The following is a 17935-nucleotide window of genomic DNA, read 5'->3' as shown; positions in this document are numbered from 1 at the left end:
CTTATATGTGCCGGGAGAGAGAGGGGACAGAGGTGAAAGACCCAGCCCCTGTCTGCCAGCCAAGCCCTCAGCTTTGAAGCCTGTTTGTTCCTGGTCCTCCAGAGCTGATAAGCTAGCTGCAAGAGTGCCTAAGGGCCCTTGGCGCTGGCGCATGAGTCCTCTTGGCCCCAGCAAGAGCAAAGCTAGGTAAGGTGAGCCAACCTGCCCTTGGGCGATCTACACCTCTCAGCGTGGGTGTCTTGCTGGCGCCTGCCCCTGCAGTCCTTTGGCTTTTCCTGATCTTCTGCCAGGATGAACCTCTTAGGCAACCAAGGGTCTGACCCAATGGGTCCACCACATTTCCCAACAGAATTTCCCCTAAGCATAGGGCTGGGCTCCAGGAAGGGGAGCCCCTGTGGACCCGCAGGGACAGTACTAAAGGCACGGGGTGCTTTGGCATCAGTGTGGGCGTTCATAAATGGTTCATAAGTTCTCTGAGAGCATCAGATTTTCACTTCAAGTATCTGCCTCACCTCCTCCCACACATTTCGTACCTAACCTCAGACATGCCCCCAGTCATTCTTGCCCAGATTCTGAACACTGTCCCCTCTGGTTATAAATGCTTACTAACACACAGTTTTTCTTTCTTTGGCATAGGCTTGTTCGTAAGCTGAAGGCTTTTTTTTTTTTTCCTAACCTGCTTTTACTTTTATTTGCATTTATTTTATGCTGAATTTATTTCCAGACCATATGTTTTTGTTTCTTCAGTTTCTTCTGGGACAGCTTTCTCTCCTGTGCAACCTCCTCTTCGGGTTTAGGAACAATCTGCTCTTTTTTTTAGGGAGGATCATCTCTATGTGGCGGGGGGTGTCCTATAGGGGTTAATCCGACCGTGAGCTCCGTGAAGTCCTGTGCTACATCGTGGGGGCTTGTTCACCTGCATGTGCTTGATGACCAGAGAATCCACATCTAAACCCTTCAGTTCAGCATCACTCTGCATTTTTAAGCACGTGCAGCAAAATTCCGCACTCTTTTTGAACCGCCGACCCTATGTCCAGCCCCCAAATTGTAAAAAGGTGTGTTTGGCCTGAGCACACCTACCAGCTCCACAATTGTAACAAGGGAACACCGCACACTGCTTCTGCAAAGTGACATCATTCAAATACTTGGTGGCTTTTTGGATATGCATACCCTCGATAGCCCGAGCAGTTTCACAGATGTTCCTAAAATGAACACGAAGATTTGAACTTCTGGATTTGCATGATTCCGTGGGGTTTTCTGTATCAAGTGAATAGCAAACCATTTTCAGAGATCAAGCTGGAGTCTTATGATAGCAGTTCCATGCCTGACACTTAGTCCCAGACAGCCTTGCACAGGGCTGAGGGTGGTGACTGATGGGGTCCCCATCTCCTCGTTCCTGAATCAGCCCACCTGCTTGGTGTTGCCTCGCACCCTGCCCTCTCGACACTCTTCTTCTATATCCTTTGATCCTATATTTGCCCTGAGAATGTTACTCACCCAGATATGAACCACTTTCTGGATCTTCTTCTCCTCTCTACCTCTTTCCTGCCTCTTTGCCCAAAGCCATCTCTGTTGTTTTGTTGTAGTAAACCACATCGACTAATGGCTGCATCCTTTCTCTTGGGCTCCCTCCACTTGCTGGGCCAGGTGTTCCCTACAGCGCCTCCACCTCTAAACTTTCACGCGAGTGTTAAGTCAGAGCCCCACACCTCACTCCTCTCTTGGCCTCACCCCCTGTCCTCCTTGTACTTGAACTCCAACACTTCACCCCAATTCCTGTCCCTTGCTGGGGCCCCCTCGCACCTTGGCCCTGCCCTTCAGTCATGAGCTCGCCCCCAACTCTCCAGCCCTTGCAGGATCCCGTGTCCCCACAAGGACCCCCTCTCCAGCTGGAGAGCCTTCAGCCGCCAGGTTGCACAATGGCATGGCATCTGAGCTGAGAGCCCCGAGAAGCTCAGAGAAGGAGAGAGGGACAGAAGTGTTTGTTTCCCCCACCCTACTCACCCCCCAGCTGCCACTTTAAATATTTGCCTAAGCCTCTAGCAGCAAGTGTCCTAGGAGGAGTGAAAGAGGGGGAGGGGGCTCCGGGGAGAAAGGGGGAAGAAGCATCCTCCTCTCAACTGTGCGCAGCTTCAGCTGCGTGCAGGTGCCAGATGCAGGAGACAGCCTGCCTGCAGGGCCCACCCCTGCCCGCCCCAGGGCCCCCACTCCCGCCCCTGGTTGTCCTGGCAACACTGGGACTGATTGGCTGACTCACGAATACTGGACCTGAGCCAGGTGGGCAGCGGGCCAGTGGGAGAACCAAGGAGAATGGCAAGCATCTCGGGGGTCCCTGTGGGCATCTGGGGCAGGGGGCGCATAGTCCAGCTGTGGGGCTTGTTCTGAGCAGGTGCTGTGCTTAGGGCTTGCCATCATCCCTGGCTGCTGGGAAAGGGATCTCTTCCTTGGAAGGAAGCCTCTGCTCTCTTGGGTCCTCAGTCTCCCCTGCAGGCTGCCCTTAGACTGTAGTTCTTACAACTTTGTTTTTTTCTTTCTTCTTTCTTTTTTAACTTGTTTTTGCCTATTTGGAGGTTGGGGAAGGAAGGGTGATCTCAAGTTTCATAAGGGAAGTTCAGATGCTGGCACTGACCTGGTAGAGGTTTCCTGTCTTCCTTCTCAGGAATGGGGGCAGGACCTTCCGCTGGGCATGCATGGCTGTCACCTCGTCCCCCACACCAGCCCTCTGCTGCAGGCTTTTACATTTTTGGCCTTTACTTAGGCCATTTCTCCTTCCTGGAAAACGCACCTTCAACGCCTCTTTACTTCTCTGAATACCACTGACCCTAAAAGGCCAGGCAAGAACCAATGACGCCTCATCTGTGCTCACCACCCCAGCCTATGGCGCCCCCTCCCTCCTCCAAGATCGCCCAGCCTTCCTGATGCACTTTCATCTGCCACTTAGCAGGCACTGCTGTCCCCAACAGCTACATGGTTTTTTTTGGTTGTCTTTCTTCCCAGAAAGCCTGCCGGCCCTGGGACCAGCCCTGAGACCGTGCTTTCCTGAGGCTTCCCTCAGGTCAAGGAGCATGCAGGCAGCCAACATGTAACTCTATTCAATGATAATAAGACTGTCACCAAACGTGGGGGGGGGCTCCTGGTGAGGGGTCAGTAGTTTATGCCTTCAGTATGTCCTCAGTGCTTCACTGGCCAGCTCAGCTCTGGGACTTTGAATAAGTCATTCTGCTTTTCTTGGCTTTAGTGTGTTCATCTGCGAAATGGGTCTAATACAGCCTGTCCTGTCCCCCTCTCCAAGCTGTTGTGAGGATCCAATGACATCACGATGTGAAAGTCCAATCTTCATGACTATCATCATCTACTTCACCGCCAGGGCACCTCTTCTCAGTAGCTAAGAATAGGACCCAGACGGAGACTTCCCTGGTGGTCCAGTGGTTAAGAATCCGCCTTCCAATGCAGGGGACACAGGTTCGATCCCTGGTTGGGGAACTAAGATCCCACATGCTGGGCCTGCGTGCTGCAACTACTGAGCCCATGCACTCTGGAGCCCTCATGCCATAACTAGAGAGAAGCCCTTGCGCTGCACCAAAGAGCCCGCGCATCACACGGAAAGATTCCTTCCCAACAAAAGATTCCGAATGCCACAACGAAGATCCCACATGCCGCAACTGAGACCCGACACAGCCAAATAAATAAATAATTTTTTTAAATGGTCAGAAATTGGAAGCAAAATTTGTGGAGCTTTAGGGCTGGAGAGTATTCTTTAAAAAAAAAAAAAAAAGAAAGAAAAAGAAAAAAAGGATAGGACCAGGGACTTCCCTGGTGGTCCAGTGGTAAAGAATCCGCCTTTCAATGCAGGGAACGCGGGTTCGATCACTGGTTAGGGAACTAAGATCCCACATGCCACGGGGCAACTAAGCCTGTGCCACAACTACTGAGCTCGTGCGCCTCAACTAGAGAGCCCATGTGCCGCAAGCTACAGAGCCCACGCGCTCTGGAACCGGCACACCACAACTACAGAGCCCACGAGCCCTGGAGCCTGTGTGCCACACTAGAGAAGAGAAAACCTGCACGCCACAACTAGAGAGAAGCCCGCGCGCCACAACGAAAGATCCTGCATGCCTCAACGACGATCCCGTGTGCCGCAACTAAGACCCAACGCAGCCAAAAATAAAAATAAATAAATCTTTAAAAAAACAGAGAGGAAAGAATAGGACCCAGAGTCCCCCTTTCTGTCTGTCTCTGAGTTAAACCTCTCTGAGAATGTGGGTGATGGAGAACCCCATGGCAGCCACTCCTGTTTGTGCCTCCCCTTTTCCTCCTTCCAGCCCCTCAGCCGCAGGGGATGAACAAGATTCACTCTGCCCTTTGTGTGCTGGGCAGAGCCGTGCCAGGGACGGGGGTGGGGGGGGATGGTTGCCCAGCTGCCCCAGCCACTCTCCCCACCCCCACTGCTTGTCTTCCCACAAGCTGGCATGGAGAGGGCAACACGGGCAGCTGGATGGGCAGTAGCAAGTGAGCATCCAAGGTCAGGGGCATCCCTGGCTGGGAGAACATGGACTTAAGCTCAGACCAGAGAATCCCCTGCTAGCAGAGGCTGGGGACAGCTGGGGAAGCATCTTATACCTAGCGATCTCAGTTTCCTGGACTAATGGAAAGAGCACTGGACTGGCAGCCCAGCCAACTGACTGTACCTGTGAGCTCTTGGGACAATCAAATGCCCCCTCCTCACCCCTGGGAAATAACGTAGTAGAGAGCAGCAGTTCTCAAACTTTTTGGCTGCAGGACCCCTTAACACTCTCACAAAAGTAGCGAGGACCCCAAAGTGCTTTTGTTTATGTGGGTTATACCTATTGATATTTACCACATTGATATTTACTGAGAAATTTTAAAATATGAATTAATTAAAATAGCAATAATAAACCCATTCTATGTTATAACATACATAACATAAAATTTTTTATGAGATTAACTATTTTACAAAGCAAAAATATTAGGGAGCAGACTGTCATTGTTTTACATTTTTGGAAATTTCTTTAATTTTGTTAATTCAGTTGAATAGAAGATACCTCTGGAAAATTCCAGGGTACTTCTATAAGAGCATGAAAGTGAAAAGGGCAAATAATGTCTTAACATTGTTAGGAAAACTGTTTGGATCTCAAAGACTCCCTGGAAGGTTCTCAAGGGCCTCTGGGCTCCCTGGACCAGACTTTGAAAACCCCTGGTGTAGAAGAACGGCTGTGGACTTTGGAGCTGGGCCGGTGGATTTAAATCCCTGCTCTGTCACTTTCTTCTTCGGGTACTACGGGCCTCACTTTTCTTATCTGTAGAAGGGGATTAATATCAAAGACCTCAGAAGGTTGAGGCACTTAAGTAAGTAGAGTACTCAACACGTAGTAGATGTGCTATCAAGCTGGGCTGCTTTCCTCTTGAAACGGGCTTCAGTTTCCTCGTTCGTTAAACAAAGGGCTGCACTGGAAATGTCCAAGGCCGTTTCCAGCTCCAACAGGCTGTGGTTATTGAGTGAGGAATGTTCTGGAATTCCACACATTCCCATTCCAACTCCAGTGATATTTCCCCTTTCAGCTCCCACAGACACAAAGGCACATTCTGTTTACTAGCCTGTGGAGACGTGAACACAGATACACACATGTCACTTATGACACATGACATGCCCATGAACTCTGCTTAGAGGCCGCTGAGCGCCAAGACATACGCACAGGTACACAGAGGTTCATGGATCTATACATAGCGCAGAAATGCCTGCCCGGGGGAATATGTGCCTGTGCCTGTGCCCGTGCAGAGACAGGTGTGCATGCGTGCAGGATGCACAAGGAGACCTCGCACACACGCACTCACGCACAGCCACGAGCAGATGGCCCCAGAGACCGCCCGCAGGGTGTGCAGCAGCGGCCAGGGCCGCAACCACTCCTTTCAGTGGCTACTCCCCGCCCGGGACTCCCCGCTCCGCCCAGCGCGCCCCCGCCGCCCGCCGCAGTCCGCGTACTCCCAGCCGGTCAGCCCTCGGCTCGTCCCGGGCTCCGCGCATCTCTGCATCTCTCCGAGGGCTCGGCTCGCGGGAACGAGCAGGGGAGGGGACGGCCGCCGGCGCCCGAGGGCCCGAGGAGTCGCTCTCCGCAGCGGGCAGCTGGGGCCCTAGCTGCGGCAGCGGCTGCCTGTGGCGCCCGCGCGGGGTGGCCGAGAGCGGTGGGGCGGGAGCTCGCAGGCAGCATGGCGGGGCTGCGGGCCAGGCTGGGCTCGGGGCTCGGGTTGCTGGCGCTGTCCACGCTGGGCCTCTGCCTAATGCTGCAAGTCGGCGCCAAGAGGCCCCCCAAGACGCCCCCGTGCCCGCCCAGCTGCTCCTGCACCAGGGACACCGCCTTCTGCGTGGACTCTAAGGCAGTGCCCAGGAACCTGCCCTCCGAGGTCATCTCTCTGTGAGTGCTCTCGTCTGGGGTCGGGTGGGGGGGGGTGGGAGAGCTTGAGAGGGGAGGAAGGCAAAAACCCGCTCTGGGAGTGGGTGGGGAGAAACCCTGCTCCACCTCTACAAAGTGTGGGGACCAGGAGGGCTCCAGGGGGTCCTCAGGACTGCAGATTCAGGCATCAGCCCTGGCTGGGAGCTCTGCAGTCGTGCAGGCTCAGCAGCCGTGGCTGGGAAAGCTGGTGTTTACGGCCAAGAATGAATCGTCACCACCATCAGCATCAATGAGACCTACTGTGTGCAGGGCTCTGGACTTGGAGGGAGGGGGCTGTTTACATGAGCATGGGGGCCCCTGCCTGTGATGTCACACCAAGGACAGAAGGCTTCTTGTGGGGGAAGGGTGGCAGCAGGGGGAGGGGTGGAAGTGAGATACACTCCTACAGTGCCCTGGCACGGGCAGATGCCTGCCACTGGTCTCGCCAGCCACTCTGCACGGGGCCAGCCAGCCTGTCACTTGCAGCAAGCGGCCTCAGGAACTAGACAGGCTGTGTGGTCCCTGAGAGCAAGATGCGAATCCACCCCCCCCATCCCAGTGCCCCATCCCTCAACAGCACACGGCGGGTGTCTGGATAATGGAGAAGGTGCGGGTAATGGAACCTTCTTTGGGCTGAGGTCCTTAGTGCTCAGAGAGGCAGTAGCGGAGGATGATGAGGAAGGCAGGCAGTGAGCTTGTGAGAAGGGAAAGACAGCCTCAAGTTGGGGGAGGAGCCAGGTGACATGGGGAGTTTCCAGGGCGAGGGTATGCAGAAACCATTGCCCTGTCCACCTCGTGCCACCCCAGCAGAGTCCCTGCATACTCCCCTCGGTACTGACTCAGGTGTCCCCTGCAGGACGCTGGTGAATGCTGCCTTTTCAGAGATCCACGATGGAGCATTTTCCCACCTGCCACTGCTGCAGTTCCTGTATGGACAGAGCCTTGCTGAAGGAGGCCGGGGAGGGGTGGGGGCGGGCAGGGGAAGGGGCAGATCCTGGACTGGGGAGAGGGGAGAGGTTGTGAGTAGCCTTGGGAGGTTAAGAGGCAGGCGTCCCTTACTTTCTCTCCAATGGGAGAGCCACAAACAGTGAAGCAGTGGGGAGTCAGGAGGGTTGCAGGGACCAGCAGTTTTGGGGAAGGAAGATGGGGGTTGCCCACAAAAGCAAAGAAGGGGGTATTTGGGGCCCAGTTAGGAATGGACTTTCCTCCTCTGCAGATCCCAAAGAATTGGGTGCAATAACTTAGGCTGGTGCCAGAGGGTGGACACGGCTGGGGAGAGAGCTCATCTTAGAGACAAGTGACCCCAGGGATCAGGTTCTGAAGAAAAGGCTGGGGGACTGAAAGGGAGGGAAGACGGGAGGGTCTGGAATTCTAAAAGGGGCTGTTTATGTTTGAAGCCCCAGTTGCAGGAGAGAATATATGTGGTTATCCTCAAACTTGCCATCCATCTGGGAGGGACTGGAGAGAGCTGGGGTGAGGGTGGGAGCACAGAGCAGTGGGGAAGGACCCAGCTTGACAGGAAAGGTCCGCCCCTGGCTGTTCTTACCCTAGGAGCAAATAAGGACCCTGGGAGCTTCTGGGACCAGAGCAGGCTCCTGCCTGGACCTGCCGCCCAGGCTGCTCTGGGGTTCTCTGCTGGGGTCCCAAGGGTGGGAGGCATGGCCCGGGGGTGAGGCAGCCGGCTGGGGGCTGGCGAGGCAGGTGTGCCATTGGAAGCTCTAATCCACCTTTGTCTCTGCAGGTTACTCAATTCCAACAAGTTTACACTGATTGGAGACAATGCCTTCACAGGACTGTCTCACCTGCAGTACCTGTGCGTGGGAAGGAAAGGGGAATTGGGAAGTGGAAGGGAGGAGGGCTGAGGGGGAGGGGAGTGAGGAGGGCTGGGGGGAGGGGGGGTGAGAGCCCTTGAATCCTCTGACTGCAGGACCCAAGCAGAAGGTCATTTCATCCATCCCTCTGCCTAAACCATCCCGCCCGTATGCCCTGTCACCACAGACTTAATGTCGCCAGATTCAGAATGGAAGCCTGTCTTAGGGTCATGGGCTGGAATCTAGGTGGGGCATGGGAAGTAGCTGGTCGAGGGTCCGGGATTCCCAACTGGTGGCTGAGACAAGTGCTCTTTTTCTCCAGCTTCATTGAGAACAATGACATCTGGGCACTTTCCAAGTTTACCTTCAGAGGACTCAAGTCTTTGACACACCTGTGAGTACATCACACTCGTACACCAGACCAAAGCCCCCTGTCTCCTGTGGCCTTTGGCTTCCGTCACGATCTTCAGATGACCCAGGGGTCTCTCTTGCAGCTCACTGGCCAACAATAACCTGCAGACGCTGCCTAGAGACATCTTTCGGCCCCTGGACATCCTGAGTGACTTGTAAGGCCCGAGTCCTACTTCTTTTGACAATGGCACAGAGGGACACGTCCCTGGAGGGAGGGGTGTGGGAGCCAGAATTGGGAAGATCATAAGGTCTTGACAGGCTGGGAGGGTTTGGGTTTGGGGTGGGGAGAAGGCTAGGTTGAGTTATATATAGATTGGCAGCCTTTCAAGTTGGGGTTCTTCAAGGCATCTGTGGGCCCTCTTAAAATGCACACAAGACGTTATGTATATATGTTTTTTAAAACATGTGCTTTTAAAAGCTATGTTTGATTTAAATCTATGTTAAAGTCTGATAGCATAGCCACAGTCATTGATCAGTATTTCTACAAGAACACAAAAGCCCTGGATTGTGGAAGGTTTGGAGGAATTGGGATGCAACAGATAGTCGTGCAGGTCATACACTGCAAAAGGCACCTGGCCAAGGAGGCAAGTAGGGGATGAAACTCAGCCTGCACTCTGCTGGCCAAGCACGTGTCCACGGGGCTGCACCCACGCCAAGGGGAACATTTTCCTAACTGGCGCAAAGATGCCACATGAGCAACCAACAGCAGCCTTGACAATATCTACTTCTGAAAACCTAGATGGCCTGGGTGGGCAGAGCAGCTGGGAGCCTGTCCCTCTCTGAGGCCCCTCCATTACCCTCATGATCCAGGGACCTGCGGGGCAACTCGATCAACTGTGACTGCAAGGTGAAGTGGCTGGTGGAGTGGCTGGCACACACCAACACCACGGTGGCGCCCATCTACTGCGCCAGCCCGCCCCGCTTCCAAGAGCACAAGGTGCAGGATCTGCCGCTGCGGGAGTTCGACTGCATCACCACAGGTAGGAAGAAGCTACCCCACCTCGGGCATCAGGCTGGGCCTCCCCAGGGAAGCTCCCAGCACCCTGCCTTGCCAGTCGAGTAACCCTCACCACCCAGAAAGCTCTTACCCTCCTCCCTAACCACCACACCCCCCGCCCGACCCATCCCTGCAGATTTCGTGCTGTACCAGACCCTGTCCTTCCCAGCGGTGTCGGCCGAGCCCTTCCTTTACTCCAGTGACCTCTATTTGGCTTTGGCCCAGCCAGGAGCCAGCGCTTGCACCATCCTCAAGTGGGACTATGTTGAAAGGCAGCTTCGAGACTATGATAGAATCCCAGGTATCTGCGCCTGGCCTGGTTGCGGTGGTCCTTATGGTGGGGTGGGCTCCATTGTTCCTGTTCATTGATTTCCTATAGGTAGAAGGATAGATGAAACATGGTCTCTGCACATAAGAACTTTCTAGTCTTTGGGGGGAGGCTGACACATACACACATAACATCCAGATAATACGTAGGTGTTAGGAGGAAGACATGACCATAATGCTCTGGGAGCACAAAGGAGAGGCCTACCCTGGGCAATCAAGGAAGGCTTCCTGGTGGAGTAGATGCCTAAGCTGAATCTTGAAGGATGAGGGAGAGGGAGGAGTGATGTCCAGGATCCTGGCTTAAGTAACTGGACGGTGCCAGAGAACTAAGGGAGATATAGGAGTGGCCAGTGAGCTCAGTTTGGGATCCGCTGAGTTTAAGCCGAGTCTAGAAGGCTGAGGGAGACTTAGCTAGGAGAAAAAATGTGGGAAGGGTGTTCTGGCAGAGAGAACAGCATGAGCAAAGTCAAGAGGGTGTGCAACAGCTTAGCATGCGAGAGCATGCACGTGTAAATAGTTAGCAGCTCACCGGATGACAGCATAATGTTCCAGGTGGAGAGTGGCATACGAGACCCGAGAGAGATGAGGACCAGGCCATTGACAGGTTCTGAGCAGAGTGTATGAATCAATCCAATCTGTATTTTGGAAAATTCCCTCTGTGAGCAGTGTGGAGAGTGCTAGGCACGAAGCAAGACAGGTGGGCACACCAGAAGGGGTTCAGCTGGAGCCTGGACTGGGACAGCAGCAGTGTGGATGGAGAGGTAGAATAAGGGGGGATTGAACTGACACAAAAGGAAACAGAAAGTTTAAATTGCCCTGTATCTATGAAAGAACTTGAAGTCGTTACATAAAAAACCCTTCTCCCAAAGAAGACTCCAGGGCCAGATGGTGAATTCCATCAAACATTTAAGGAAGAAATAATACCAATCTTACACAAACTGTATGAGAAAGCAGAAGGGAGGGTTGACGGGACTTAGGGACCGGTCAGCGGTGGGTGAGGGAGAGGGCGGCAGTGTTGGGGATGGCTCCCAGGATTCAGGATGGGGTGACCGGGTGGAGCCGCAAATTGAAATCAAGAACGCAGGTTTGGGGGTAGATATGGAGCTCAGTCTCGGCAATGCCAGAGTTCGAGAGGCTTGTGGGTGTGGGGGGAAGGAGGGTCTAAGCTGCTGCTCAGGAGCTGGGGGAGTCATCAGCATCTGGGTGCACAGACCAAGGCTGTGGAAAGGACTCAGGGCGGTGACTTCCAGAGCCTGAGGCTCAGCACAGGCTTCCCTTGGGAGACAGGTGGGGTCACGAGGAGGAGGAGGGTGGTGAAGCAGCGCTGGCAAGCAGGAGAGGAGAGGTGATGACTGGGGACACCGAGAGAGGCGAGAGTGTGTCCACACACGACTCCGGTGCCTGAGAAGGGGTCCGGGCAATCTGGTTGTGGTGCAGATGTTCTTGTACATAAAAGCCCTTTCACAGGTGGGAGCTCTTGGGGGATTGTGTTTTCATACACAAGGCTCCAAGGCTCTGTTTACCTAGGCTTTGTCACCAGCTGTGGCTGTGTTCAAACTCTTTCTCCTTCACCTGCCTCGACATTCGCCAGTGGGGTAGCTTTGGGCAAGTCACTAAGACTCCGAGCCTCAGTTACTTTCTGTGTGAAATTACAAAATAATAGGGTGTATTTCAGCGTGATTCATTGAGGCAATGTGGTCACACTTAGCACAGTGACTGTACACAATAAAAGTTCAATAATGGACATGACGGTTATACAGTCGGTCGATATCTAGCGGCACCTACTTTGTGCTCAGTGTCAGCTTATAGTTGAACCTTGGGGTCAAGAGCAAAGGGAGGGTGATGCTGAGGTTGATTATTAGCTGTGAGACAATTAGAAAGCATCGAGCACCCAGTGGATATTCAGCAGGGAGAGAATACTGTAGCAAAGAGACTTAGTCTTCGCCCACTGTTGGAAGGGACCAACCCACTTTTCTGAGGGTGTGGCGTGGGGCAGGGGCTTGCGGGCCCCCTGACGCTGCCTGACTCGCTTCCCTCTATCCTGCAGCCCCCTCTGCAGTGCACTGCAAGCCGATGGTGGTGGACAGCCAGTTGTATGTGGTGGTGGCCCAGTTGTTTGGTGGCTCTTATATTTACCACTGGGACCCCAACACCACGCGCTTCACCAAGCTGCAGGACATCGACCCTCAGCGCGTGCGCAAGCCCAATGACCTCGAGGCCTTCCGCATCGATGGCGACTGGTACTTTGCCGTGGCTGACAGCTCCAAGGCGGGGGCCACCAGCCTCTACCGCTGGCACCAGAACGGTTTCTACTCCCAGCAGGCCCTGCATGCCTGGCACCGTGACACTGACCTGGAATTTGTAGACGGCGAGGGCAAGCCACGCCTGATCGTGTCCAGCAGCTCCCAGGCCCCCATCATCTATCAGTGGAGTCGCACCCAGAAGCAGTTTGTGGCCCAGGGCGAGGTGACCCAGGTGCCTGATGCCCAGGCTGTGAAACACTTCCGCGCAGGTCGCGACAGCTACCTGTGTCTCAGCCGCTACATCGGCGACTCCAAGATCCTGCGCTGGGAGGGCACCCGCTTCTCCGAGGTGCAGGCGCTGCCCTCCAGGGGCTCGCTGGCCCTGCAGCCCTTCCTGGTGGGTGGCCGCCGCTACCTGGCCCTGGGCAGCGACTTCTCCTTCACACAGATCTACCAGTGGGATGAGGGGCGGCAGAAGTTTGTGCGGTTCCAGGAGCTGGCGGTGCAGGCCCCTCGGGCCTTCTGCTACGTGCCTGCTGGGGACGCCCAGCTGCTCCTGGCCCCCAGCTTCAAGGGACAGACACTTGTGTACCGACACGTGGTGGTGGATCTCAGTGCCTAGAGGGGGTCCGAGGCCTCTGGGTTCCTCGGAGCACTGGAGGCTGGGTGGAGCCTCCGGGGGAGCAGCGTGTTTGCCTGTGTGAAGACACATGTAGCCAACCTGCATACATGCCCTCACGTACACATCCCCCCGGCCAGCATGGACCGTACTGTGGACTCTAGCCCAGGGATGCCACTTAATTTTCACTGTAATCAGCATGAAGTCTTGTATACGCACCAGACCACCCAGCCCCTGGTGCCCTCCCATATGTGGACGCCGGTTCACCCCACACCACCTCCCTTGCTCTGCTGCCTTCCACATGCTCTGGCCCAGGGAGGGGTCCTGGGAGGGCTGGAGGCTGAACCGCTCCCTCCTGTTCTTCAGCTTATCCTTCTGACCCTCTGGTCTTTCCTGTTGGTGCTCCAGGTGTCTGTTTACCTGCTTATGCTCTGCATTGCAGCCCATGGCCACATCCTTCATACTGCCGGGTGCACTCACCCACGCTCCCCGCCTTCTGCACGCACACGTGGACACGGACAGACTCCCTCAGTTACACGCACACACACCTGTCTACACTCCCATCTCCATGGGCACACATGCAGATTCAGCGCTGGGTCCCCTCCATGACCTTGCCTCTCTTCCTGAAGGGGCACAGAGTACCTGTCCTCCTCTGCTCACCCCTGGTGTGGCCAGCCTGCAGCGGAAAACAATTGGAATGGTGGTGCCAACCTCTGGACACCAGCTTGACCTCCTGGGGGCAAAGCCCCTCTGCCCGAAGCAATAACAACAGCTCCAGCAGACCCTGCCTTCTTCCCAGCGCTGTCTCAGTGCTCACTGGAGTTTCCTTCTCTGACCCTGAATCCAGCTCACTGGTGAACAGGAGACCACCCAGATGAAAGCCTTTCTGCTTTTCTTTCCTGTAGCCGCCCCAGCCCCAGACCACACCAATGGGTTCAGCCCCACCATTGGGATATGGACCCTGCGCTGTGTTAGCTCCTTTGGGTGTGTCCAAGGGCTGGCCAAGCCGGGGTCGCTGCAAGCACTTGAGGCATCTGGGCAGGTGCCAGGAGTGGAGCTGGGCTGAAGAGCATCCTGGGGGCCCTGGTGCCCCTCCAAACCACAGAGGCACACCCCAGGAGCACTGCCTTTCAGTGCAAGCTGACTGCCGCAGCGGGGAGGGAGGGAGGGTCCTGTGGGAGCGGCACCTGGCAGCCAAGCTTCTGCTGCCCTCTGCTGTACGCTGGGAACAGAGGGCTCTGAGATGTTAGGCTGGTCGGGAAGGCACAGGGCAGGGAGTCTCTTCCGTGTGCCCAGACTGTGTGGGGACCTCCAGGTAGGAGGATGCCCAGGGGCACTTGGGGACAATGCTCTGATTCACTTGCTTCAAATAAAAAGTTTCCACCCCATTGACGGCTCTCAGGTATCCAATGGTGATGGTGAGCGGCACCTGTTTCCTTAAGAACAGAGCTGTGTTGTCTGTCCCTGCTGCTTGCAGGGGGCCAGCGTCAGTTTCAGACCCCCTTCCTCCCTGCTCCCCTCCCTCTGAGGAGTGAGTAGGCACCCCAAAGTCAGCCGGTGCTGGGGTCAGAAGTTCATGGTGATGACGTTCAGGTGCTGGGTGAGTGTGACTCGTCTCCGTCACCTGGGGCTGACTCACGGCCAAGTGTTCCTTCTTGGAGATCACAGTCTTGGGGCCCACTGAGACTGGAGGCTGTCCCTCGGTCAGGTCAAATCCAACCAACAGGGCCAAGGACAAGCTCAGCAGTCTGTCTCCTCTCCACCCCCCTCTGCTGGACAAATATGTGTCATCGCTGCCACCCTCGGCCCTAGGTGTGAGATTTCCAGCAAGTGGACTGATTTCTCCAAGCTGAGCTTCTCCTTCTGTAAAGTAAATAATAAAACCTACTTTGTCCGATCCTGATTCTGCCACTTACTAGCTTGGAGGTCTCAACCATATTCCTTCGCCTATTTGTATCTCAGTTTCCTCATCTGGAAAATGTGGATAATCGTGCTACCTATGTGAGAGGGTTAAAATGAGATTTGAATGCATTAGATTTATAATGTGTTAATATAGGTAAGGCTTAGAATCATGTGTCTGGCACAGAACTAAGATTTTTTTTTTTTTTTGATTGTAGGACTCTAGGAGATACCCAGGTGGCTCAGAGAAGGCTGCTTTGTGGGCGAGGAGAAGGTTGATCTTTGGGGAGACCTTCTGTCTGTGGATTAGGGTTCCTGACCTATCTTCAGTCTCAGAGCCCCTGTACCCTACATCTTACCTTTAGCCTCAGATGCCCACGCCTCACAATAGGGAATCTCATAGGTGATGTGTTTGGGTTTCCACCTCCTAAAACCACAGTCACGTGCTCTTGACTTAGCAGGTATCTCTTGGGACCCCCCCAGCCACACTGTCCTGGGAATGCCTTCCTGCTTTCTCAAATGGGGAATGGGCCCTCACGCTGTGCCAGGGAGAGGTTGCCAGGGAAAGAGGGTTGAGTCTCCCAGACATGTTGGCACTCTGTTGCCCGGTAGAAAGATAAACATCACTGTGATTGTCACTTCCCCCAGGGCACCCGCCAGGGTTGGGAGACACTTCTCCCCCTGAATGCCCAGCTTTCTGCACGTGGGGAATGGAGCCCACCGTATGCCTGCCTGGTCACCTGCCAGAGGTGGGTCATCATATGTCCAGAGAGCTGCTTAGCAACTCAGTGTAACCGGGTGACTGTGTCAACAGCTCAGGACCAATGGGCGTGACAGGCAGAGTCCACTCACTGCCAAAGCCCAGGAGGGTGACCCCCTCAGCTGTCAGCCTCACGCCCCTCCGTGCTCTCAGTAGCAGACCTCTCACATCTTGTCCCTTAGATTTTTCCAAGCACAGTCATCGGGACCAAGAGTCTCCATGTGAGAGACATTCCTGGCTGGGTTGGCTTAGGGTGGGCACAGGGGAGCTCCTCTCCAGCGAATGGGGGTAAAGTGAGGCCTGTGATGCTGAGGTCAGGTGACTCTGGAAGGCAGCGAAGGTGGGGGAGGGGAGGCAGTTCTGCAGCAGGTACCAAGGGCCCGAGGCTCACATGCACACAGTCAGCCCAGGTACCCTAACTTCTGGAGGAATGGATGTCCATTCCCTTTTCTGTACCCCCTGCTCCTCCTGAGCTGTCCAGAGGGTCAGTCATATCCTTTTGCTCCAAGGAGACAAGGATACTTTTCACCTTCATTACAATGTCTGTGTCCAGAGATGGATGGTGACCGCGACCTTCCTGAGGGGATCCTAGCCCTGGGTGGTTCTTGTTCCTCCAAACTAGGGTGGGAGCGAGGGCCAATGTGAGGAGGTGATTAGGCGGGGGGAGGGAGGCATCAGGGCCTTGGGGGAGTTTCTCCTGTGGGCCAGGTTCACTGCAAGCTCTCCCACTCAGCAACACCAATAAAACTGATGATGATAATTATGACTATATAATCACTGAGTGTTTATTTATTCCCAAGAAGCCTCCTTTCCCTCCATCATTAGCTATTCCATCCTTCTGATAAATGGTGAGTGTTAACTGTAGCTCTAATAAAAAGTAATAACTGCCCAAGTTTTCCACCCCCACGCTCTGGGCAGCTCTGCTGTCACCCTCACCTCAGCCCTACGAGGCAGAAGGGAAGCTGTGCGGGGTGCGGGGGGGATGATGCGCTCCCCATTTTCAGAGGGAGGAATGAGGCACCTAGCAGAAGAGGTACAAAGAATGCAGCCCCACGTGGAAAGTTGTAGAAGCAGCAACGTTTGCCTTCTCTTTTTTTTTTTTAATTACTTTTTATTGGAGTATAGCTGATTTACAATATTGTAAGCCTTTTCTTTTGAGCCTCTCACCTTCTTCCAGATACACACCTTCCTCCTAGAGGAGCTTTTCCATTCCCTGTCCCCTCCCAGGGCTGCCCTCAGAAGACTGATTAATCTAAGCATTTTTTTTTTTTTTTTTGTGGTACACGGGCCTCTCACTGTTGTGGCCTCTCCCGCTGCGGAGCGTAGGCTCAGCGGCCATGGCTCACGGGCCCAGCCGCTCCGCGGCATGTGGGATCCTCCCGGACCGGGGCACGAACCCTCGTCCCCTGCACCGGCAGGCGGACTCTCAACCACTGCGCCACCAGGGAAGCCCTCTAAGCACTTATTTATCGTTCGCCATCAGGTGCCGTTGGGCAAGTTACTTTCCACCATTGAGCCTATTTCCTAAATGGTAAAAAAAAAAAAAAAAGGATCTTTGTAAAGATCAAGTCTCTGCGCTCAAAAATGCACTACAAAATGGCAGTCGTTGATACTGTTAAGGTCTCAGGGATATCTGTGTTCTTGACTCTCGGAAATCGGTGGGATTTCAAACTTTGGGGGAAGAAGACATGGGGGGCTGGGGACTCCACCCAGAATCTTTCAAATCAGCCTGCCCAAGGATGTGGGCTCTGGAAAGGTATCCCAGAGAGAAGTCAACTCCTGAAGCCCACTCTTCAGCAGGGTGAGCGGGATGGGGGTGATGAGTCCCTCAGGTTCTCTCTCCTCCACGTCCTCCCCACTTTCCCTCTAGGTCACCTCAGCATCTTCGAGGCGCTTGAGGCGCTTACTGATCTCCCGACCTAGTGCTATAAGACCCGGATTTGCTGGTGCCCAGCCAAACCTTCTAGTTCTCACCTGAGCCTCTAACGGGGGACGTCGACCCATCTCATGCCCATTCCCATTTCACAGAAGGAGAAAACGAGGCAAAAGAGGGGAGCTAGTGAAGATCCGCGAAAACTCTGGACTCCAGATTTCCTTCATTTCTTTATTCCCCCGTCGCATTTTTTTTTTATTATTTATTTAATTAATTTATTTTTGGCTGCATTGGGTCTTCATTGCTGCGCGCGGGCTTTCTCCAGTTGTGGAGAGCGGCGGCTACTCCTCGTTGCGGTGCGCGGGTTTCTCATTGAGGTGGCTTCTCTTGTTACGGAGCACGGGCTCTAGGCACGCGGGCTTTAGTAGTTGTGGCTCGCGGGCCCTAGAGCGCAGGAGTTGTGGCGTACGGGCTTACTTGCTCCGCGGCATGTGGGATCTTCGCGGACCAGGGCTTGAACCCGTGTTCCCTGCACTGGCAGGCGGA

The 17935-nt window shown here is 54.5% G+C and overlaps 1 protein-coding gene across 2 annotated transcripts; it reads left to right on the top strand.

Moving 5' to 3' along the window:
* The first annotated feature begins 5777 nt into the window (after positions 1-5777).
* LGI3 (leucine rich repeat LGI family member 3) lies at positions 5778-14245 on the top strand. 2 transcript variants are annotated; one of them, XM_030832590.3, is made up of 8 exons: positions 5972-6431; positions 7306-7377; positions 8191-8262; positions 8583-8654; positions 8755-8826; positions 9482-9651; positions 9805-9969; positions 12043-14245. In XM_030832590.3, exons 1-8 carry the CDS (start codon positions 6226-6228, stop codon positions 12858-12860), a joined length of 1647 nt encoding a protein of 548 aa, XP_030688450.3. In that variant the 5' UTR covers positions 5972-6225; the 3' UTR covers positions 12861-14245. The 2 variants fall into 2 exon arrangements, with proteins under 2 accessions (XP_060157234.1, XP_030688450.3); XM_060301251.2 differs by lacking the exon at positions 9805-9969 and having other exon boundaries at positions 5778-6431.
* Positions 14246-17935: the final 3690 nt, after the last annotated feature.

The sequence above is a fragment of the Globicephala melas genome, chromosome 6, assembly GCF_963455315.2.
Source record: "Globicephala melas chromosome 6, mGloMel1.2, whole genome shotgun sequence".
In the NCBI taxonomy this organism is placed as follows: Eukaryota; Metazoa; Chordata; class Mammalia; order Artiodactyla; family Delphinidae; genus Globicephala; species Globicephala melas.
The sequence above is the reverse complement of the archived record's forward strand: the minus strand, read 5'-3'. Positions and strand labels throughout refer to the sequence as shown.

Excerpts from the sequence above, each read along its gene's own strand:
- LGI3 (XM_060301251.2), top strand. The coding sequence starts at position 5,821 with ATGCACAAGGAGACCTCGCACACACGCACTCACGCACAGCCACGAGCA. Across the intron at positions 8,263-8,582 it reads CTGTCTCACCTGCAGTACCT|CTTCATTGAGAACAATGACA; the intron begins GTGCGTGGGAAG and ends CTTTTTCTCCAG. Across the intron at positions 8,655-8,754 it reads CTCAAGTCTTTGACACACCT|CTCACTGGCCAACAATAACC; the intron begins GTGAGTACATCA and ends TCTCTCTTGCAG.